Below are 25,794 nucleotides of genomic sequence, written 5' to 3' on the forward strand. Positions count from 1 at the left end.
GTAAACATCCTAAGCATCTCTACCAGGGAGAAGGATACAACATTCCAAAATTACATGAAGCAGTTTGCCTAAATATTTACACAAAACCTGTGTCATTCCACTTATGTTGCTGTGCTTCATCTTTGCAACAAAACAGCAAGACAACTTCTCTGAGATTTTCATAATCAACATTTCTGTTTAGAATGGTTTAGGATCTAAACCGACTTGTTTTACTTTTCTTCAGATTTCCAAATGCTGTTCTGTGTCCTAGTTTGATTTCCAAATGCGGTTCTGTGTCCTAGTTTGATACCATACATTCAGATGGAAGACCTGGAAGCATACATTTCACTGAATGAGGTTTCAGTTTTACAATGGTCAGATGTTTGCAGTGACTAATGCGTTCAGGCCATGCTTTGTTGAAACACTTTCATTACGAACTCTGAATATGCTTATCCAAACAACCTCCAGGGAAGCCAACATTATTTGCCAGTACAAGTCAGAGCTGAAGAAAACTAGCAGAGGTACATTCTGACTTTTTATATATACACAACACTTGCATGTCTTAATTGCTTATGCTAATAAAAAATGTTTGTTTTTTTCAAATGTTTCTTAAAGATTCTGACTAAAACTACCACTGCATTTGGGTTTATTCCTTCAGTTCCCTCTGAAAGCCCAGCAGGATCAACGAAATGTAAACTAAATGTAAACAAACTACTATGTATTACCTAGAAATTAAAACTGTTTCAGCTTTACACTGAACAAATTGCTGGATCCTCAGTGGCCTTTATCAGAATTGCACAGAATTAGCATGAAGATCTGCAGGTACAGGAAGTTAGAATTTCTTCATGTTTACAACAGTACTAACAAACTAGCAAGAACAGGCAAGTTTTCTTGATCAGGAAGGATTTACATCAGTCGCCTTGTAATACTCGTCAGATTCAGTCTGACCCCAAAGTCTTGTTCTTGAGAACATCTTCTCTATTCAAAGTCTGACAGGCTAATGAGATCAGTCTGAAGATTTGCAGTGCTACCATTTTAACCTCCACCCATGGATGTTATATGTTGTAGGAGTCGGCCTTGAAGGAAAAGACATGGATCATCTGCCATACAAATTATCTAGTAATTACAACTTAATATCAGGAAGACTTATCCCTTTCTGTTTCTGGGTAACCACTGTTACCATGGAGAATACAAAAAGCATTCAGATGTTAGCTTCACCCATACTTTTTGCTAGTAAGTCATCAGTGTCAGTGTTACAGGACTGCAAGAGATAAAATAAATATGTGGTGCAATATATATTGACCATATAGAAGTTGATGTTCTTGTGCTTTTGAATCTGTTCCCCTCCAGTGCATGCCAGTATTTTCCAGTATATTCCTAAGCCAGTAGGACACCGTGTATCCATCCCCACGGTCCAAAAGAACTTGATCCATCAGACATGGGGATCATCACCTGCAAACTAAGAGACCAGGTTATATAATTATTACCCTATAATATTCCTAGCTGGACTCTCTGATGCATGTAGTGAAAAGGGTGAAAATACCCACCGCAGAAGGCCATCTCATCACAGAACATATATGAGAGTATTCATTGTAACAATTGATCTTGGAGAGGATTCTCCATAATGGAAATTAACTGGGTTTCCCAAGTATTCTCTTTCAACATAAACTTCTTAGAAGTCCTGCCATTTTAGTTTGGTACATCTCTGACCAGCACAAGCCTTAACAGTAGGATACAGGAGGGAGTAGAAATCCCTGTGCTTTCCAGTTCTGACCCCAGCTCAATTAAATGAATATATACACAAGTAAGAGATAAAGAACATTAATCACACTTTCTGGATTTTTGTGGCATCTGTTCACAAGACAGGTGAAAGGGTTGTCTAAGTATAGGGGATGGAGAGAGGGTAGTAAGTGCCTACTTCAGAAAGTCCACTTGAAAATCAACTGATATGCTGAGTATTTACCTACCTGTATCTTAAAATGGTCCTCTGCAGCGAGTCAATGGTTGAGATAACCAAACACTGCGCCTTCCAAGAAATCATGTACCAGAATGGCCAAAATGTCAAGGGATCAAGACAGCCAAGTCCTAAAGCAGTGAGGGGGCCAAAAGAGGGCCACCTTTTAACATTAAGACTCATGCAGTAGTAGTGCTGGTAAAGGTGGGAACCAACAGCCAATGACAAGTGGCACCTGCACAACCAATTGCAATGCCTCTGGTGTAGGGCCCCTTGACTGCAATGGCCAAGGAGGGATTAGCCTCCTGGTAACAAAATTCAGTGCAAGTAGCAATCAAATCCTCCTAGTTTGCAGATAACTAATGGAAGAACAAAGGAAAGGGACACTACTAAGCAGTCATTTGATGAGGTCAGCCAAATCAAACCATCCAAATAATTGAAGATTTAGATTTTTTTTTTTGCAGTAAAGCTGTCTGCTATCATTGCCAGAAGCCTGAAAAACACTGTGTGCAAAGATGACACAGCAAAGAGCAACACACTGTTCTAAAAGTGATGACTGCCTACAGCGAAGAGGAGAAGTCACGTTCAAGCTTTTACTGCTATTCTTATCTCCAGCATCCCCTGCATAAACAGAGGCATAATCCCTTGTGCAATCATCATCTGCAACTTCACAGACAATGTAATGATGTGGACATCAATGATGGGATGGAAACCCCACTCTTTTCAGAAAGAAAAGGAGCTGGGAACAAAAAGAACAAGAATAAGAGACCCTCTCCTCTTTCCAAAGGATGCTTTACAATCCCTTTCATAAGTAACATCTGAGCCTGTATAAAGAGCTCTGTGGAGACCAAATGGTCTTTAAAAAGAACTGTTCATGAGGAGAACCTAAGTCGCAAGACAACTGTTTCAGTCAAAGTCAACAATTCACTAGTTCCTAGTGATGGGTCTCCAAGTTGGGTTTCTTCCAAAATGACCTTCCATATGCATTAGTGATAGGACAGTTAGGACTACAGCAGACCCTCCTGTACAGTCTTGTCAAATAGTAGACTTAAAAAGGTGGTTCTGTAGGAGGCAAGACTGCATGGCATTTCACCACTTTTAACAGTGCATAAGAGGGGTTCTTAATTCCAAGGGCACAGCTGGTCTGACAGGAGGAAGCAGGGGGATATCCCAGAGATTTATTCATGATGGCCAAAGAAAATATCTTCTGCAGGTCTTTCATTATGTTCTAACAAGGTTAGGAAACAAGACCATGACAGAAATGTGTGTCCAGTATATCTTGCCTCAACTCTTAGTTAAAGGAGAAGAAAATCTAAGCCATGCCAGCTGGTGAAGCACATCTTGATGTTTCCACCATGGGAACAGCATCAGAATAATCAAAATTACAGTGGGTTCATGCGAAAGCTCACTGAAGTAGTAGTCTAAAACCTACTCTTGGGTGCTTTATAAGGATTTCAATTCACTATACCAGATTTTTACAGACAGTATCAACCTTCTTAGAAGCAGGAAGATGGAATGCTGTGTGGTTCTAGGAAACCAAAACAATGTCCTTAAGAACATGTTCATGTTGAAAACTATCAACGTTTCTCAGGCATCTTGCCCAAATACTGGTTAAGCTTACTTGCGGTAATGAAACAGAAGCTAAGTACCAGTTCATGGTAGACTTCACAAGAATGAAATTTTCTCCAAAAGATGGGACCCCATCCAGGGGTGGGGACTATAAAGACGGACGTCTCATTATGTTTGTCCATTTTCAAAGGAAAGATCCATGTCCAATTTGACTCAAAACCCTCTTCATGCTAACTCCAAATAAGGAGCAGCTTACATGCATGCCTGTTCAGGTGTGTGACAAGTGACAGACAGGTGTAGGGAGACCAGTGCCAGGCCTCCTGTAGGATAATGCACACGGGGAGTTGTCACTTGTCTGTGACACACTTGTGCCTGCACAAAGCCCTGTGTTACCAGGAAATTAAATTCTGTAATGTGCTACCATGAGGATAAATCATTTAAATATAAATGCCCATACCTACATAGACAACTACAAGTTAGTACACAAACCCTCCTAGGGACACCAGTGTCCACTATGTGCTCTGGAGTTCCCCATGACTCTCAGTTTAGAAAAATGACTTGTGTGAGCAACATACACCCCAAATCTGACCATAGAGACTATACTAGGGGACTGAACACCTAAACATTGAAGCACGAGGTCTGAACACCTATGTATTCAAGCATAGAAATGATAGTGTATGAACCTTACCAGTTCAACAGAATGTATCTTCAGCTTCATTTGACAGTCAGTGAAGTTGAAATATCACTGATAATATAAACATTCATAAGCAGTGAAATGACAATGGTCATCTTTTGGGGGGATTCAGGTGGAGGATGCTCTACCAATACCTGGTCTTATGCTCCCTTACTTTTCCTATTATAAGAAAAAAAAAAAAAAAAAGAGTGCCTGTCTCTGTCTGCTTGAGGGATCAAGCAAACTCTTACTAACTGCTGCCCAGACCCAATATAAGGAGGCATATGTAAAATTAAGGATGCACTGATTTTAGTATGGCCTTTAAAGGAATATTAACTGTTAAGGCTAGTACAAAACATATCTTCTGCATCTTACACTGAAAACCATTAAAAATTACTTGAATGCTGGATGTTCCAAACATCTATGTGGCAACGACCTAGGAACCAAAAGGGCCATCTGAAAAAGTCAGAAGACTTAATTCCAAGACACAGAAGTGGTGAAAGAAACTTTACTTCTGGAGTGGAGGTTTAAACTGCAATTCTAGTAAACGCTTTTACATTCTTAGTGTAAATGTCAATCTCAACCTAGGAGAAGGATAAAACATTAAAAAATTATATAAAAGTACTTTGCCTAAATATTGACACAAAACCTATGTCGTTTCACTTACGTTGCTGTGCTTCTTTCTTTACATATACTCATAATGGAGTGCGCATGGTTCAGATATTTGCCTTAAGTACATTTCTGAATTATTAGATGGCTACCACTGAAAGAAGGAGCTTTGGCATAATCTATTAATGGTCAGTTGACTGGCTGGTGACAAAGTACAATACAGAAGGTAATATGTTAGGATAGAACTTGCCTGGCAACTGCATTAACTAGGATGGGGTTGGGATGGGGGACAGCCTGCTTCCTGATCTCAGGCACTTAATGTAGTGAAACTGCAGCTTGCCATAAACATCCAATATATGCAGGATACACTCCTCTTGGAATGTACTCCTGGGAAGAACACAAAGATGAACACATTCTGACTGGAAGAAATGAAGAGTCATCTAAAAAGAAATGCAAATTTACCTACAGTGAACCTCTACATGCATGTAACTCCATAAGAATTTCAGGAGGAGCCAGTTCTGGGCCCATTGTGGCTGCTGCGAAGAGCACTTTTGGCTAACATCAAAGTTTGAAACAATACTAATTTCATGAACTTTAATCATACCCTGACATAGTGTCCATTCTCGTCATGGTATTAGAAACCCAAATAAACTGTAGAAATGAGAGAGAAACCACTGTTTTCTTGAGGAACATCATCCAGAAAGATAAAGTCTGTTACTCGTAAATCTGCAAAGTACATAACTGAAAACCAGAAAGAAAGTATTCCAAAGGTTAATTTCAAACCTGTTGAGCCATCAGGCTTAAAAGGTGAACAGCTGAGCTTCATCAACCAGGAAGTACAAAGTCCAATGATAAAATGGATTCTGCACTGAAGGATAGCAATGCAGGACTCCCTTCAGAAACCGCTTAATCAGTCTATACTGACTGACAGTGTTATCTTTTTAAAAAGGCCATGACTCTGTGGTTAAGACACTACTCTGACTGTGGATTAACTGATGCCCAGGATGAAGAGGTGTAGTTCAGCATGGAGAGTAACTTGATGAAATGCTAGAGAGTCATCCTGTAGTCTGGAGTCCATTTCCATTAATCTCCCTTGTAAACTGTACAATTCTGTCCACATCATTCAGGCAGTACATGCCTAGGCCATCCTCAAGTGAAGCATTTGCGCCTAGTGGGCTTGCATAGTTAACAAATGAATAAAGAAAACATTCAAAAACTGGAAATCTCACAAACTGAGAAGGAAAGGAAATTCATTGTTTAAAATGAGAACCATTTCCACTTAGTGGTATAAATCTGCTGGCTTCTTTCAGGACCTCTAGACTCTCCAGTGGAATACCTGGAGAGGCTAATCTTGGTCTAGTCATTTAATTGTAGAACTACTTGTGGGAACAGTCAGTGAATCTTCCTTGTCAACAGACCTCACAAATGAAAAATACCACCCATCAAACAGTGTAACGAAAAGCAAATGTAAGAGAGAAAAAAAGGAAGACTAAAGTATACCAGAGTAAAATTTCATGCAAGAGGCTTTGCGTCTCACACTCCCTACCACTTCTATACAGCAAGTCTAACACTGCGCAACCAAGCAGAAAAGAAACAGCTGAAATTATGTAAAACTAACAGTGCTGTATATTCCATGCCTGCACAAGCTCCATAAAATAGCTCCTTTTATGAATGGGAATCAATGAGAGGTTGTACAAATTAACAAGCTACTTCTGATAACTTGGTCTATTAAAGAAGTCAAGTTTAGGTTGAAGGCAGTCATCCTACAACAGAGCAAATAATCTCACCACACACAGTGTGATAAATAACCTTTTGTATATCCAAAAGCCACACAACTTAAAACAAGTCCTCCTAGACCATTAAGATGTTAACCAGACTGAGCTTTGGCCTTTCTGCTTTGAATGTTGCGAGCAACTGACAAGGAATGGGATAGAATGAAATGGCTGAAAGGTATACCAGAATATCCCAGTCCAATTAAGACAATTCATCTACTATCATCTCCTTTCTGCTGTTTTGACAGAACAGAAACTGGGAAGAACTGTGTTATTTTGGGCTGCAGATAAAAATCAATGGGATGACACACAGACAGACACACACACACACACACACACACACACACACACACACACACACACACGAGGATGTTTGCGATGAAACTGCAGTAACAGGACAGGGAATTTGTGCTGCTCCTTAAAACATGGCGAGGATCCTGATCGGTGACAAACTCTCAAACCTAACAGCTTCAGGCACAGGAGATACAATTGAACACCCTATGTTTGCTTAGATACCACATCACTTGAAAGCCTGACTTCAAAAAGCACTGCAGATCTTACAGGGCCAGTAAATAAATTTCTCACACCAGCAGATTTATATGCAATTACTTCTTGAAGTGGCTCCTTATTTCTGAGACCAGGACCACATTAAAGTAGGTCTACCAATCTGCCAGATATGTTGCAGTCATGAGAGACTCTGAGACAAGCAGAAAAAAAAAAACACAGCTTGCTTCCTGATCTCATGGACCTGCAGAAACTCAAAACTCACCTCCAATATGATGAAGCCCTTCACTAGTCTAGGAAGTACCAGTAAAAATATTAAACAGGCAGCACATCTGACAGGGACTGGTAGATTTTACACGACAACCATTAACTGCAACTACCTTGCACAGAGGCTCATGACAATTCATCTTGCTGCTAAGTGCAACAGGAGAAAAATGATACAAGCTGTAGCATACTTCTGCATCACAGCACAGGAGACCAGATAAGCATTAGTCCCTCAATGGAGGAATGCAACAAAAGAGGTGCTAAAAACAAATTCTTGCTCCCTACTGTCACCCATGGGTGTTGTACTTTACCATCCTGCAGCTGGTTGCTAGTAGTCTCCAGAACATTGCATGAGTAATTAGAGATTGTTCTTCATCTTTCAGATGCTACAACTTAGAAATTTACTATAACAACTGCCTGGAGATCATTCCACTTTCACCTGCCATACGAATTCCCTTAAAACCAGCCTTTTTAACTTGGCTTTTACTTAAGATTCAGTTAGCTACTATTTATTGTTATCTTTGATTGTTTCACACATTTGTTTCATGTAACATTTCTGTCTATTCCACTCTAATGTGCTCAGTGGTTAAGCACAGAAATAATTCTGAACCTGAAGCAGAGAAAGGTGTTCATTTTCCATCTTAAAGGACATCTTCTGCAATGGGATCATAGGATACTTCTCCAAACTAACAACTGCCCCAGTGATTGCACTATGGTCAAAACTGCTAACAATGGGTTCTTTGACAGAAGCTATCAACCACCAATTATCCAGGTATGGGAATATCTGGAGACCCTTTTGATGCAATGTCCCCACCACCAGAGCACTGTAGTTTGAAAACACCCATAGAAAAGCACTTTATACTGAAAAGACAAGTTTCCCAGGTCAAAAGAGATGACAACTCTTGTGGAACACCCACACATCTGGCAACATCCAGTAAAAAGCAACAAAGACTGGAGTGTGACCACACAGAACCTCACATACAGTTCAAGTTGCAGAGATCAAAAAGAGAAAATGGCAAAATCTCCCCAAATGCTTAAGAAGCCTTCATTGCTGCCAAATGATAATGGCTCCACAACACTCTACAAAGAGGTGACTAATAATTCTTATGAAATGGACTAGTCTGCAGGAGGTGGCTAGGCCAGCAGTAGCTCTCATATACATGGACTTTTCAGACAGTTAGGACTTGGCTGTCCTAGGTGCCAGCTTTCAGCTTTTTAACAAGGACAAACTCGGATATCTGTTTTACCACAGGCAACTAGAGTAAGAAATGCTTTGCCAGCACCATGTGGAATGGGCATACTGGGAGGTGTTGTATGAGGACTCAGGAAAACCACTACCAAACACCTTAGCAGTTCTCCATCTCCATAATACCTCTCTCCCGGTATAAATGCAGGTCTAGAGGAAAAACTGGGGTTGTTGGAATACTTTGCAAGTCTACATCAATTGACAGTGCTTTACCTCTTCTGTGGAGGTTGCGAAGATAGGTGAAGGCTGCCAGCCTAGCCAGATAGAATTTTGTATATAATTCTGTCATTTGTAAATATTAATATAAACCACAGACTTGTTCTCTTAAATGGGAAAAAAAATGGTGTTAAATGTGCAACTGCAAAAATGTAACAGTGCACTCTGCTGTAACAAAGCTGATAAGTCAAGCATTTCATGACTGTCTTTGAGCTCAGGGCTTGGAGCCGATATGTCTGGATGAAGGAATTCTGGCTACTGTCTCAAGACCAGAGTTACTTGCTAGAATTTGCATGTATAATTTCTTTTATTGTTCTGGCTTCCTGACCAGCTGCAAGATCAAAGGCTATTAACCTCTGAGAGTCTGTTAGCCTGGGAACTAGAAATAAATTATATAATCTGAAATGAATCAGTGGTACTATGTTATCAATTTAAGAACAGAAAGATTGAGAACATTAGAACATTTGTCTTGAGAACATCCAACTCACCACTCTGCCTGAATCTGTATGCAAGTAGGATCTTAGACTTTAGTGTTTCTCTTAGACATAGCTAGGAATTAGGAAGATTAGACTGCTTTTCTGTGATGTCAGAACTTTTCTACTGTATTATTTTAAACATTTCTCTGTGATCTCTGAACTCTTGACTAGAACTGTGCAGTAAGACATATTGTCTTGTGTTTTTATTATTTATTAAATATTTTTAAACCTTTCAACTGTGGCTGCTTTGTGTAGAGATCATTTAATCTCTAAGAGTACATTGCATATACATAGTGATACTGTACCAAGTCACTCCAAATAAGCTTTGCTGTTCAGTCACACTTACCATTTTGATAATAATATTGCATAGTAATAATTGGACACCCTTTAATAAGGGCCTTTGAGTAGCTGATAAATATTAGCTGGGTGGTGGCAGTGATTTCTACCATATAGTCTGGGTAAAAGGGGCACAGCTGGAGAACCTGTGCCAGCCTTCCCCAGGAGGGTCTGTGTGGTTGTTTATAACTCTTATCTCAAAGTGTGTGTATGTGTGTGTCAGCTACTTGGGCAGGGACATGAAGCACTGGTTGGACAAAGAGGGTGCTGGAGGTTTTAGTTTGCCCACTAGGCTGAAATCTGGACCCTATAGCTGTGCCAGTGGAGTGTCTTATTGGGGACCTGGAGAGAAAGGGAGAAACCAGCCCCAGAATGACTGTGATCTCTGTGTTCTCTTAAGGGAAATTGGACTTTACTGTGTGTGTATTTATTATCCTTTCCCTGTATGGACACCCCTCACTGGTGTTAGTGGTGAGGATTGAGGCTCCTTGATTTCTGGGCCAGTGCATAGGTGTCAAATATTAATTGTTTGGAAGTGGAGTGATAGCCACACCACATATTAATTGGTTGGCAAATACTAATTGGCTTGTAGTGGTGTGGGTAGAGTGAATTCCTGTAGCTTGCATACAGTGATCACTGTAGGTGTTTTGTACCAGCCACGCAGTGAATACTCAGATTTCGGATCACAATTGTTTTACTGCTTTTGTTAGCTTAGTTAGTCAGGGAGAGCGGGCAGCATGTCAGCTGAGGAGTACGGAAAGCTGACAAGGAGCCAGCTGGCTGAGATGTGCCAGGCTAGGGGACTGGTGCATGGAAACCTGACTAAGGCAGACATGACTGCAGCTTTGGTCACACAGCTGCATCAGAAAACAGCAACCAGGAGGACTATCAGACTGGCAGTGGAGATGTACCACACTAAGAGAATGGACAAGCTCAACCTTTCTGCAGAGGACTTAAAAAATCCATCTGGAGCTAAAGAGACTTGAGATGGAGGCCAGGTGTATGGAAATAGAAGCAGCTGAGAGACTGAGGCATCTAGAGAGTGAGGACAATGAGAAACTACGATGTTTGCAGGCTGAGGAGAATGAGAAAACTGCTACACCTGGAAGCTGAGGAAAAGGAGAGGCACAGGCAGCACGAGAAGGAGATGCTGACTCTTCGCCAGAGTCATGAAGGTAATGAGGAAGGAAGTAACTGGACCCCAGAAGCACAAAAGGTCAGTACATCTCTTCTGCAGTTTAAAGAGGGGGATAATTTTGATAGTTTCATTCATATGATTGAGAGGGTATGTAAACAGTATGATGTTGACCAAAGGCTCTGGGTATGGTTCCTGACCCCCTTCCTCCATGGTAAAGCTGTAACTGCGTTGTCTAAACTTGCCGATTGTGAATGTTTTGATTATACTGCTGCTAAAAATCACTTGCTAGAATGTTTTAAGCTAATGCCTGAAACTTATAGGAAAAAGTTTTCTGAGCATAGACGCAAGGCAGATGAGAGTGTGTGTGAATATGTTGCTGAACTGAGCACTTATTTTCACAGGTTGGTGAGTGGATGTCAGGTCAACACTTCTGAAGGGCTGGCAGATCTTTTGGTGAAGGAACAAGCCCTTAGCACTTTGCCTGAGGATATGAGGATCTGGTTAGCTGAGAGACAATGTGCTACTTCAGAGGAGGTGGGGAAGAAGGGAGACCTATACCTAACAAGCAGGGCATCCCTGCATAGGCACGGGACCCTCAGTACTGCTCATGGGTCTAAAGGAATCCATGGTTGGTAGCACAGACTGCCCCAACAGAATCTGTCAGTAGCAAGGGAACCCACTATTCCAGGTACATGTCCAAGACCTAGGGTTAAATATTTTGAATGCAACCAGTGGGGCCAAGTGGCATACAACTTTCCACTGAGGCAAGGTGGGGAACAAAAAGTGAGAGCGCCAGTAAGTGGGAAAGACAAAATGCAAACAGTAGGTTGTCTTGAGACAACAGGATTACCGAACTACCATCCTGCAGATGTCCTGTAGGGAAGGATTTGGATGCGGCAGTACCATGTGTTTATGCAGTTACACGCAGTCAAGCTAGGAGACAAGCATGTGGGTCTGGTAGCCTGGGGGAGTCCCAGAGAGACTGCATACTTTACAGCCAGGACTGGTGAGGTGGTTACTTCAGGGAGGGACGTGAGACTGAAGGTGAGCCTCAGCTGCTTGTGGGTACTGATGCTCCCTTGGATAGAATGACTGCAAAGATACAGGTGAGTAGTAATACCCAGGCTGACAGTGAGGCACCACTGTCAGAGGATGCCAGACTTCCTGTGGAAGGGGAGCTGGAAAGGGTTAGGAAGAGAGAGTTGAGACAGGGTCAGCTCTCAGGCCCTACATTGCAAGGCCTGAGGCAGGTAGCTATGGAGGCACAGGATTCTCAAGTGAAGGGGGAATCTGTATACTCGGACAAAGGGCTACTGTATAGAGAGTGGACCCCTGAGGGAGGACTAGAAAGTGAGAGAATACAGCAGTTGGTAGTGCCTTGAGCCTACCGTCTGGCGCTTCTAGCCATAGCCCATGATATTCCCTTTGCAGATCATATGGGCATAAAATGGACAAAGACGTATTATACAGAACTTCTATTGGCCTGGAATTTCCAGAGATGTAACCGGGTACTGCAGGACCTGTGAGCAGTGCCAAAAGGTAGGCAAGGCAGGAGACAAGATGAGAGCTCCTTTGATGCCTTTGCCTGTGATTGAGGAGCCATTTCAAAGGGTAGATATGGATATTGTGGGGCCTCTGAGTAGCCCAAGTTCCACAGGGAAAAGTATATCCTAGTGGTAGTGGATTATGCTACAGTATACCCTGAGGCGGTGGCTCTGTCCTCCAATGAGGCAGAAAAGGCGGCAAATGTTTTGTTAGAGATTTTCAGCAGGGTAGGTTTCCCAAAAGAAATACTGATGGACTGAGGTGCCAATTTCATGTCAGACCTGCTGGCTTATCTGTGGAAGTACTGTGGGGTAAAGAACATGAAGACCACCCCCTACCATCCCCAGACTAATGGTCTTGTTGAGAGGATAAACTCTACAATCAAATCCATGCTACTGGCATTTGCAGACCAGTTTAAGAGGGAGTGGGACAAATATTTGCCCCATATGTTTGCTTACAGAGAGTTTCCCAGGAATCCACAGGTTTTTCACCCTTTGAGTTGCTGTATGGGCATAGGGTGAGGGGACCTTTAGATTTAATTTGAGATGAATGGGAAGGTAAGTGTGAACCTCACAAGGAGTCTGTTGTGGCATATGTCCTAAATCTCAGGACAAGGTCAGGGAACTCATGGGCTTGGCCCAGGAGAATCTGACAGAAGCCCAACAACAGAAAAAGGTATGGTATGACAGGAATGCTCAAGCTAGAGAGTATGCTGTAGGGCAGCAGGTAATGGTTCTCATTCCTGTCAGACACAAAAAGCTGCAAGCAGCTTGGGAGGTACCCTACAATGTGGTAAGAAAGGTAAGTGATGCTAATTACATGATGGAACTGCTAGGCAGGAGGCAGGGGCACAAATTGTACCATGTTAACATGATGAAACCTTACCATGATGGGGAGGCCCTTATTTTATTTATTTCCAGTTTGATGACTGGGGAAGTCCACTGGGCTCAGGGAGCCCATTTTCACTGGAGGCCCGGGGTGATGAGCTCCACTTTACATAGTTTAGATACAAAATGTTTGTTTTACATACATTAGTTACAGGTACAATTGTGGAAAAGAAAAAGTCTTGTGCTGAGCATTTGCAGTGGCTTTCAGGAAGAGTCTGAGGGAGATGTGGTTACTGATCTCCTCAGCGAGGCTCGGACCCACACCTCAGTGGAATGGGGTAGCAATGTCCCAGCAGCTTTCACCTACTCAGGTTTGAAAAATTTGAGCAGTGTTACAGGAGTTTGGGGACATGTTCACTGGGAAACCAGGGTGCACCCACCTGGTGCAGCAACAGGTGGATACAGGAGCCCAAAGCCCTATTAGGCAGGGCTGAGAGAGTCAAATAGACTCTGAGGAAGGAGATACAGGAGATGTTGGAACTACGGGTGATTCAAGAGTCCAACAGTCCTGGGCCTCACCAGTGGTGCTGGTGCCACAGAAGGACGGCAGTACCAGGTTCTGTGTGGACTACAGGAAATTAAATAGTCACACAAAGTCAGATGTTTATCCTATGCCTAGGACAGATGAGGCCCTAGAGCAGCTGGGTGGGGCTAAGTATCTTACAACCACTGATCTTACCAACGGTTACTGGCAGGTGCCCTAGACTCCCAGGGCTAAAGAGAAGTCAGCCTTTGTGACTCCTTTTTGCTTGTATGAGTTCACAAAGATGCCCTTTGGGATGAAAAAATACCCCAGCAACTTCCCAGAGGCTGGCAGATCATATCCTAGCAGGAGGGTTTGCCCTTGCTTACCTAGATGATATTGCCATCTACAGCCATTCCTAGCAAGAGCACCTTCGACATGTCAGGGAGGTGCTGAGCAGACTACAGAGGGCAGGGTTGACCAGTAAGCCAAGCAAATCTCAGGTGGGTATGGCAGAGGTCTCTTACCTGGGACATGGAGTGAGGGAGTGGTAGGATCAGGCCAGAACCTGTCAAAGTAGAAGCCATTCAGGTATGGCCTGCACCTGTTACCAAAAAGCAGGTAAGGGCATTCTTAGGGACAAACAGCGTACTACAGAAAGTTTGTCCCCAGTTATAGTACCATAGCTGCTCCACTCACAGACCTGACAAGGAAGAACACGCCAGATAAGGTAGTGTGGACCCCAGCATGTGAGCAGGCATTCCAGAAGCTTTGGGAGGACCCCCTGTATTAGCCAATTCAGTTTACAGCAAATAATTTGTTGTGCAGGCAGATGGCTTGAACCATGAAGTAGGGGCTGTACTTAGCCAGATTTCTTCAGAGGGAGAAGAGCATCCAGTGGTTTACCTCAGCCGTAGGCTCCATCCCAGGGAGAAATGCTATGCAGCTGTAGAAAGGAATGTCTAGCCATAGGGTGGGCACTGCAGAAACTTCAGCCTTATCTTTAATGAAGAAAATTCACTGTAGTGACAGATCACAATCCCCTAACATGGTTAAACAAAGCCAGCCAGCAAAATGCCAAGTTGCTAAGATGGAGCCTAGGGCTGCAAGCATATATGTCAGTGCAGCACTGCAGTGGGATTAGCAATGCCAATGCAGATGGGCTCTCAAGACAGGGAACGGGGTAAGGTATACTCATATAGATCTAACCCTCTCAAGCAACGTTTCTCAAGGGTCACTTGAAAAACTAACTCGAGGTCCCCGGGAGGGGGGGGGGGGTTAGAGATGTGTGAAGATAGGTGAAGGCTGCCAGCCTAGCCAGGTAGAATTTTGTAGATAATTCTGTCATTTGTAAATACTAATATAAACCACAGGCTGTTCTCTTAAATGGGAAAAAATGGTGTTAAATGTGCAAATGCAAAAATGTAACAGTGCACTCTGCTGTAACAAAGCTGATAAGTCAAGCATTTCATAACTGTCTTTGATCTCAGGGCTTAGAGCCAATATGTCTGGATGAAGGAATTCTGGCTATTGTCTTGAGACCAGAGTTAATTGCTAGAATTTTGCATGTATAATTTCTTTTATTGTTCTGGCTTTCTGACCAGCTGCAAGATCAAGGGCTATTAACCTCTGAGAGTCTGTTAGCCTGGGAACCAGAAAGAAATGATGCCATCTGAAATTAATCAGTGGTACTGTGTTAACAATTTAAGGACAGAAAGATTGAGAGCATTAGAGCATTTGTTTTGAGAACATCCAACTCACCACTCTGCCTGTATCTGTATATAAGTAGGATGTTAGACTTTAGTGTTTCTTTTAGAAAAAGCTAGGAATAAGGAAGATTAGACTGTTTTTCTGTGATGTCAGAACTTTTCTACTGTATTATTTTAAACATTTCTCTGTGATTTCTGAACTCTTGACTAGCATTGTGTAATAAGAAATATTGTCTTGTGTTTTTATTATTTATTATTAAATATTTTTAAACCTTTCAACTGTGGCTGTTTTGTGTAAAGATAATTTAAGCCCTAAGAGTACATTGCATGTATATAGTGATACTGTACCAAGTCACTCCAAATAAGCTTTGCTGTTCAGTCACACTTACCATTTGGATAATAATAGGACACCCTTTAATAAGGGCCTTTGAGTAGCTGATAAATATTAGCTGGGTGGAGGCAGTGATTTCTACCGTATAGTCTGGGTAAAAGGGGTACAGCTGGATAACCTGTGCTATCCTTCCCCAGGAGTGTCTGTTTGGTTGTATACAACTCTTATCGCAAAGTGTGTGTGTGTCAGCTAGTGGGGCAGGGACATGAAGCACTACTTGGTCAGAGAGGGTGCTGGAGATTTTAGCTTGCCCACTAGGCTGAGATCTGGACCCTATAGCTGTGCCAGTGGGTAGTCTTATTGGGGACCTGGAGAGAAAGGGAGAAACCAGTCCCAGACTGACTGTGATCTCTGTATGCTCTTAAGGGAAATTGTACTTTAGTGTGTGTGTATTTATTATCCTTTCCTTATATGGATGTCCCTTACTGGTGTTAGTGATGAGGATTGAGGCTCCTTGATTGCTGGGCCAGTGCACAGGTGTCACAGAGGTCATCTATATTGGCCAGAAATTACTTTCCAAAGAGAACATCTTATAAAGAGATATCTGAAGTAGATTGATGAAGCTCCATGTGAAAGTACTTACATGTGCAAAGAGGCAGATGCAACATATGCCCTGGAAACAGTCATAAGTGCTATAAAAAGGAAGGTTGGAGGGCTACTGAAGAGGCCTTGGAAAAATCATCTTCCAAGCAATCCTTGACATTTGTGTCAGTGAATTCAGAGTTTGAACAAAGCCTGTGTTATAAGGGATGCCTAAATCCGAGACAGAAAACTGAAGTCCTGAACTAAAACTGAGACAAGTGAGGCAGACCATTGAAGACCTGAAGGTCCAGGGTGACAGAGACAGAGGAAGGCAGAGGAGAGGAGTAATGAAGTGGCAGGAGAGAGATGAACATGCAGTGGACAATACCAGGGGCAGAGAAAGAGGACAGTAGGTGCAAGACAAGAGTCAGAAGGCGAATAACAAAAGGAGACAGGAAAGTGATTCCTGTAGTGGGGCAAGATCAAATGAAAATCAACAGGAGAAGATGAAGAGAAATTACAGGAGGGAAACGTAGCAGAAGAAGTAGAGTAATGAGAGAATAACATGACAGAAGACACAATTTGACAACAGGACAGCTTGTAGACATGCACAAGAAGAGAAAAGGGATCAAGGGCAACACAATAAAAGGTTGAAATATGAAGGGGCAATGAGGAGGACTGGAGTATGGTACACCCAGAAATGCAGGTCAAAGGGATCGGTGATATAGGGCAGAACAAGGGAGCTGATACAGGGCCAAGAAAATGTTTTGGTGATCAAAGATTTGGGCAACAAAGCTATTAGCAGCCATAAGAGTAGAAAAATTATACTAGGTTATACTGAAGCCAATCTCAGTGCTTAAATTTAACAAGACATGAGGTAATCAAGGATAGTCACCAAGGGAAAAGGATGGGTTATATGGCACATATAGGCATTAAAGAGCATTAGAGGAGACAGCAGAGTTGGTAGCCAAAAGGGACAGGAAGATGGCAAAGAAATGCCAGAATATGAGTTTGAAGGCAGCATATTTAGAAGCATTACCCAGTAACCAATGCAAGAATAAAGAGGATTATGGACTACTACTGCTTGTGGCAGTGGAGAGAAGGGAAGGACTAGAATAGTATAAGAAAGGAGAAGGTCTGCAAAGTCACCAACTCCATATTAGGGTAGGTTTAGGTACCCAAAGCCGAACTAAAATATAATCTTCACTACAACACCTTTAAAGTCAAATGGAAGGCACAGGAAGTGCCATAGAAGCAGGATGGCATAAATAAGTGCTGTACAGGGGAAGAACAGACATAGACAACGGACAAAGCAGAGGAAGAAACATGGGTGGCTTGCAGCATGGACTCATGGTAGTTGAATTCAGTGCATGGAATCCGAGAGGAAGAATTGGCATCTGCAATCAGTAATGGAGGAGCTGAGAGCACTGCTGGTGTCACAGAAACAAGGGGCATGTGACGAGAGAATGGTGACACACAGAGATCCATTATAGAAACTGTTTAGAAAGACAGAAAGGGAAAGCATGGAGGGGCAGTACTGCTCTACATAAAGACACAATATGCAAAGCTATACAAGAGGAGGAGCATAAAAACCAGCACATGAAGGGAGAACAGAGGATCGGAGTCTAGGGCAAGTATGGCAGAGTTTAAGACAGGGGAGGAGAACACTGAGAACAATAAAAAGTTATCCTTCTCGGGGTCCTTAAAAGACTGGAAAAAATAATAAATGAGAAGGATCAGAGGGCCAGGTTACACTCATTGGGATATGAATCTACTAGAAACAGAGTGAAAGATTCCAAACTGCAGTGTCAGGTGATTAAGGTGCTGGACCATGAGATGGTCAACAAGCTACTGTGGGATTATATTAGGACATAATTCAGAATGTGGTTCTAACCAGGGCAAAGCAGATCATGGATGTCCAGGTGAAGGCATCATTAGCCTTCAGTGGTCTCTCCACTTTGTGGTTTGGGGTGCGTGCTTGTAGAAGGAAGGTAAGAAATCAAAGACTGAAACAGCAGACTGTACTACCTAAAGCAGTCTGTATTTGACATGCTCTCCCCATCATAATGCAAACTCAAAGTTCACAGTGGAATTCTGCTCTCTGTTTATGTCAGTGGGGGATGTTTCTCCCTTCTGCATCTCCTTTATTAACAAAATCTAGTCTGAGGTCATTGTACCTCAGGTAAAGGGGGAATTTTCACTGTAGCATGTTCTGTTAATCTGAGTTTATTTTACAAAATTGTCTACAGGAACCATAACATGGTATTCCTGCTTCTGTTAACTTGCTCTAGGCCATCAAACCACAGTTAATTTTAATTTTATTTTCCTTCTTTCTCTCCTCCAAATCCATTTTACACATTTTTTTTTATTTCTGCTTTTCAGCCATAAGTGTTAGACTGTTTCCAGAATCCGATTTAATTAAAAAGAAATGCACACAAACCATCTAGAATGTAATTTATCCTTCAGTACATTTTAGTGAAAACACATTCTTTCCACACAGGATTAGTCCCTTTGAAACTAGACTCTTGTAACATGGAACCACCTGCCCAATACTATCACAGAAATAACTACCCTAAGCAACTAAAAAAGAAAACCTAAAAAAGCACTTTAGGACTTTAATACTTACAACCACTTTTATGATCCACGCTGAAAATGAACTTGTGTGAGAAGATGCTTCATTTACATAATGAGTGATAGTTGCTACTCCATATTTCTTCACCATATGTACGTGATAGTCTAGCCTTTTATTATGTCTTACTTTTTTCAGTTACAGAATGCCTTTACTGTTACTGTCTTGCTATCATTATCTGATGTCATTTCTGTACCACTATTATCTGATGTCATTTCTGTATCATTATTAAACCCCTAAAGAGCTCTGGACAATATCTGTACTCAAATTATGTGGCCAAAACCTGGAACACTACCCCTACATCATTCAGGGCTCTATCTAGCCACCACCACTTTAAGCAAACTCTAAAATAATTTTATCAAATCTTGGCTTTGTTCATTCTACAAAAATGATTAACACTTTTACAAACCTTTTCCATAGTACCCCTTTAAACTTAGACTTTGTAATTCTTTACCTTCAGAACTACCACAACACTATAACTACCACAACACTATAACCCCCTCAGAGTTCCACCTGTTTCTCCTTCAATCTTCTGCGAGGTTTTCTTTTTTTCACTGCCAGCTTATCTCTAGTGCCTACCTTATTTAACATCATGTCTCTCAGTATATAAGCACGAATATGCTGTAGGAATATTAATCTGTTCAGTTGCACTTCTGTTTTTGCAAGTAATCTCTTTATTCTTTAGCTTTTGCTTTACTTTATACCTCTTGTTTATTTTGGCCACTACCTTAAAACTACAAGCATTTACTTGAGCCACAAACATTCATCACGGTGTTAATGTTAACATATATGGTATTAGTACATCAAAGGCCATCTATACAGTAGACACAGCATTCTAATGATGACAATTATACTGCGTAGAGCACGCTATCTCACATTTCCCATCTGGGTCCCATTCCACACTAACTTTCTTTCACTTACCCAAATTCGCATGTCATACTCTTGTACAGCCCAGTAATCACTTCCTTTTATCTTACCTAAACTGGATTAATATGAATTATTAATGTTAACTTCCATGGTTTAAGTATATGTGGAAATTTTTTTTTATGACTCTTAATGAATTGTGTATATATTTTGGGATATGCTCTGTAACTGGTCTTTGCTTTCATATGGAGCTTTTCTCCCCTGGCACCCCCTGAAATGGGTTCTTTGCCCATCAGGACTTTCTCGGTAAACAAATGTCAAATATACATAAATAAAACCCTAGAGGCTGTCTACATGATGTAACTGTTTGTGTGGGGAATATCTAAATGAATATACAAGGAAAGTTTTAAGTATTTATTTACTAAATGCAAGTGCTGTTTTCTTGTTTTATGGTCTGGGTATTTCCTGGAAAGAGTCTTCAGACAAGAGTACTTATCCAGTTATGAAGTGGAAGTAGATAAACAAGAACAATAAACAAAAATGAATAATTAGCCCAGTTTGTACAGTTGTTCGTTCCTTAGTCTAAGGCACATCACCACACCTGAATACCTCTGTCTTCCATTCTTACATGTCTGTGTTTACTTGATTCAAATTCACAAACATTTAACAAGCTTGTCTCACTGACTTTACTATTTCCATTCATTGTGTTACTTGACACCCACATTTAAACACATGTGCATCTATGGTCCTAATGTTACTTTAGTAATGTGAATACTGTTGAGCTCGAAGTACCTCAGAAATGTCCCTCTGGCATTCTCAAAGGACATATGATGCTATTCATTCACCTTGTCTGCTTTCACTAGTTCAAATTTTAGAACCAAGTTTCATACACAATACAATTTATTGTCTCTTCACTCAACAGCTGACTTTCTTAGACCACTACATTCCTCCTTAATGGCCCATTAATTTCTTCAGCCACTGGTGTTACTCCTATGTAAATTACTGGGACATGGCCTCCTCCAAGAAAGAGATCCTAGGATGTATGCTACTGGCTGGGGCAAGGTGATAGTCAATGAGAGAATAAGCCATTTAGCTGTCCTACTAGTATACAGGCAGGGTTTTTCTTTTTATGGCTTAACTTTTCCTAAAATTACATATTAATATAGTACCCCATGTGTTATGTTATATGACAGCAATCAGTTAAGGATCTCACCCTTCAGCATAATTTGGAAAACATGACATCTGCCAAATTCACTTTCTTCTTGGACTAGCCTGTGGTCCACTGGAAAACACTCGTACAGAGCGGATAACTGCATCATTTTCCCGAATTACTGCAGGAAAATGGCTTCTTTAATTTTCCATTCTTCCTGCAGACCATCTTGTTTCCCCACTTGCTGACACCTAGGTTGCTATCTTTACAGTTGGACCCCTTACTTCTGAATATGTAGGCCACTACACTATTCCGGGTGGTACAATAAACACAACTGCAATGGTTAATTTTATCTCATCTACATTGATGGTCACCAATTCTTCTTCAAACTTTCTGCTGGGCACACTGACATGCATGTCACACATTTCTTAGTGTTTAATCAAATTAGCATGACTGAGATTCACATGCATATAGATATACTGACACATACAGGCACACAGCCTTCTTGGAAATGATACACCACTTACTTGTTATCTTTGCAAAGTTTGCTTTGGACTCCTGAAACATATCAGTAATGCCAAGTGCTGAAAGGGGTTCTTCCAATGAAAGCTCTGATTCAGCTGTGAACCTGCATTAAGAAAATAAACACTATGCTTAGCAGTTATACTAGTGCGGCAACCTAACAACTTCTCCTTTTGAGAGCTAAAAGTTAAGTAGGAGCACATTTGTTTTTAGAGGTTCCTATGATGTTTGAGCATAAGTGAAATTTAGGGGGACTCCTATATGGGGAAAAGGCACAAATTCTTTGATTTAAACGATATCAAAAACAGTTTTCCTTTAAGCACAAAGAACTCATTTATAGTCATTTTCAATTCTTCTGTCAAACAATCCATCAGTTTTATTTTCATTTGTTCAAATTTGGACAAACTGAACTTCAGCATTCATTAATAGCATATATTATACACACACATATATATATATATATATATATATATATATATATATATATATATATATATATATATACACACACACGGGTCTACTTCATTTCACCTAACTTCCAATTCACTGACCCCATTTCACTGAAATTTCATTTGACTGACACTTAATTTCACTGACAGTTCATTTGACTGTCAAGTATTATTAGCAAGAAAATGGAATATGCCCCCTTCCCCACTGTAGTGCGACCTGGAGTTAGAATATATTGTTGGGGGTGTGGCCCCCCACTTCATTCATATGATATTGTTAAGTTTTGATATAATGTTGCTTAGTAAAAGAAAAGTAAGGGGGGGGACACCCCACCCCCCGTGGGAGGGGCTGTGCCCCCAACTATATATTCTAACTCCAGGTCACTACAGTTGGGAAGCGGACATATTCCATTTTGTTGCTAATAATACTTGTCAGTCAAATGAACTGTCAGTGAAATGAAGTGTCAGTGAATTGAAATTTCAGTCATTTGGTCTCAGTCAAATGGGAGTCAATGAATTGGAAGTTAGGTGAAATGAAGAAGACCCATACACACACATATATATATATATATATATACATATATATATATATATATATATATATATATATATATATATATATATATATATATATATACACACACACACATTATATATATATATATATATATATATATGTATATATATATAGTGTATTCTTCTGCTGCAGGGTAGGGGGAAATGATCCATTTTGCAGTGCATAAGTGATGGATATCTTTCTAAATGTCTTAGAAAAATACTTTACAGATAGGTAGACAAGCGTCTGCAGTGAGCTCCCAACATGGTCCCCTGGAGGTTCAATGAAGTCCCTCTTTCTTTCTCTTGAAATGCAGACAGATGCATGCTTTTAAATGCAAATAAATCACAGTACATCTGGTATGGAGTTGTATACAAAATCTAACAAACAGACTTGGTTACTTATTGGTTAAGTAATGGGATACAAGTCAGGGTAAGGGGTTTTAGTCTATCTCAATAAGGGTCATCGATGCTGTCCTGCAGGGCGTTGAATTTGTGCCACTTCTTTTTGGACAATGCCTCTCAGATATAAAAGTGAGAAACGGGCTGTGAATAACCAAACATACCAATAACTGCAAACTGGGGTAACAATTATTCCAATAAAAGATGCTGCTGTTCTCCAAAATGGTCTACAGAAAACATACAGCTGGTATAGTGGTTATGTCCTGGATATTTAATGTCAGTAAATGTGGCATCATGAGATGTGGCAAAAAAAAGGACAGACTGCGATCACACCAAAAAAATAAGTCAGGTTATTAAAAAATCAGCTTTGTGGAAATAAGTGATCATCCCAAAGGACAAAAAACAGGCAATAATTTAAACTTTCTATATAAATAAGAACTAAGAAAGCATAACAATACAAAAACAGATCTTAATGTAGCCTGGAAAGAATCTGCCTTCTACATTAAAATAAATATGACCAATGACCAGAATATACAGTCTATGTAAGACAAAGTAATTAATTAGTTTACGTTAATTGGTTAAGTATGCAAATTAAGGAATACTGCATTCAGAGGTACTACAGTAACAACAACAAGAAAAAAACACATCAAGGGCAACAAAGAATAGTAAATCACACACTCAAACTCCCTTTTCCAGCCAGTGAAATCTACTCACAGAATCACAAATAAAAGTAGGAACATAAGTAGTATAATAATTAAAACCAGCCTTAATATAAATTCTACTGGGGAGTGGGTGAGGCACAAAAGAGCTAATTACCTTTTACCAGTTTCCATATTTAACAATTAAACAAATTAGACTTTAATCAGTGCGCATCTACCAACACCAGAAAAAGTACAGTTGTGTACACTTACCATAAATGTAGATGTTTGAGTGTATTCACTGTTGCAGGCATTACATTTGGGTAATCTGCTGGCAGGTTGCCCTCAGTCGGCCTGATTAACAACGTCTTGGGTCCTGCGTCGGTTGCTGTCCCTTCTTCCATGACGTCAGGTTGTCAGGGGTATAAAACATGCAGCCAATGCCATTTCATCAGTTTTTCTTGCCCTAGATGTCAGGTGCCCCCTAATGGGGAACCAAAGAGGTACAGTAAGGGAAAAACAGGGGGTTGGAGGGAGGGTAACCAGGACTGCAACAGTGAATACATTTATGGTAAGTGTACACAACTGTACTATGTTCTTCGTGTTTCACTGTTGCAGTCAATACATTTGGGTAGACTCCCAAAGCTATAGTTGGGAGGATGGATTTATACAGCATTAGGACCAGCTATAAGGCCCTGCAGGACAGCAGTAGCAAAGCCAGCTCTGAATTTAGAGAAGAAAGGTAAATGGTAATGTTTGGTGAACATATGAACTGAGCTCCAGGTAGCAGCTTCTAGAATGTCTCTGGCAGGAACACCTCTGAGAAAGGCTGTAGAAGTAGATGCAGCCCTGGTGGAATGAGATCTGATCCCCTGGGGGATAGATTTACCATGGTGCATATAGCAGAAATGAATACAATGGCTTATCCATTTGGAAATAGTCTGCTTTGAAATAGCCTTTCCCTCTGCCCCTGCAGCAAATGCCACCAGTAGTTGTTCAGATTTTCTTAAAGATTTTGTCCTGTTTAAGTAAAATCTAAGTTGTATGTGTACATCCAATGAATGCAGAATCCGTTCCCCCTTGTTCTGTGTATTGGGAAAGAAAGTCGGCAAATGAATGGTCTGATTAAGAGCCACACTGGATACCACCTTACGCATGAAGGATGGATTGGTCCTGATAGACACCCTGTCCACATGAAAAATAATGAAAGGCTCCACTGCCATAAGAGCCTGTAATTCGGAAATCCTTCTAGCTGAAGTGACTGCTAAAAGAAAGCTGTTTTCCATGAGAGAAATTTTTAAGTCTGCAGTAGCAGCTGGCTTGAAAGGAGGGAGAGTGAGGTTTTCCACTACAAAATTGAGGTCCCAGGCAGGGGTTGGAGCTCTCCTGGGTGGTCTTAAGTTTTTGGCCCCTCTGAGATGCTGCTTTAGCAGAGGATGAGAGAAGAGGGGAGGTTATGTGTTGTAATGAGCTGAAATGGCTGAGGCATGGATTTTTATGGAAGAAAAAGGACAGGCCCTTGTGAAGCATCTCAGTTAAATATTGTAAAATCTGAGGAATATTGGGCACTGTTGTGCTTATCCCTTGTGATTGATTCCAGGCACAGAATCTTTTCCATTTATCAGCATAAGATTTTCTAGTACTAGGCCTTCTTGCCTCCAAAATGACATCCATCACAGGTTTGCTGAGGGATGCTAAGGGTGAATTTAGGTGATTAGCCACACTGCAAGATGCAAAGTTTCGAGCTAAGTGTGCAGAATTTGGTTGTTCTGCTGAGACAGTAAGCAAGGTGTCTGAGGTAGGTGCCTTGGTGGAAGGTGTGACACATTGCGCAGGAGTGGGTACCTGTGTTGGCCAGGCCAGTCTGGAGCAATCAAAATAATTTTTGGCCTGTCCCGTTTGACTTTTAGTAGAACTTTGGAGAGCAGGGGCAGAGGGGGAAATGCATAGAATGATAGAGCATCCACTTTCCAGGCTTTTTTGTGATGAGTTCTTGTGCAGAACTTGTCCAACTGATAGTTCTGGGGTGAGGCAAAAAGATCTATGTCTGGACTCCCCCATTTGCATGTCAACATGTTGAAAATCCATGGTTCCAGTTTCCATTCGTGTAGGTCCATGAGATTTCTGCTTAGTAAGTCTGCCAGAGTATTCAGCTTTCCTGGCAGGAATTGAGCTTGTAGTTGAATTTGATCCGAATAGCACGCTGTGCTAATGCGTCCGTTTCTAGTATCATAACATAGTTAAGTAGGGGTTTGAATCCAGCAGGTGGCAAGTGTGTGTGAAGGGGGGTAAGTGTGTGTGTATGAAAGAAACATCCCTTTACCTGGTTCAAGGC

General features: G+C 41.1%; 1 protein-coding gene across 2 annotated transcripts in view; it reads right to left on the reverse strand.

Annotated features, from left to right (window-relative positions):
- Positions 1-25,794, reverse strand: part of SERPINE2 (serpin family E member 2) — a 315,644-nt gene that overhangs the window by 12,277 nt on the left and 277,573 nt on the right. For both annotated transcript variants that reach the window (XM_044070250.1, XM_044070251.1), the window contains exon 6: positions 21,424-21,524. In XM_044070250.1, coding sequence (XP_043926185.1) covers positions 21,424-21,524 — 101 coding nt within the window. The remainder of the gene's footprint in view (positions 1-21,423; positions 21,525-25,794) is intronic.

The sequence above is a fragment of the Protopterus annectens genome, chromosome 4.part1 (assembly GCF_019279795.1).
Source record: "Protopterus annectens isolate FY-2018-M chromosome 4.part1, PAN1.0, whole genome shotgun sequence".
In the NCBI taxonomy this organism is placed as follows: Eukaryota; Metazoa; Chordata; order Ceratodontiformes; family Protopteridae; genus Protopterus; species Protopterus annectens.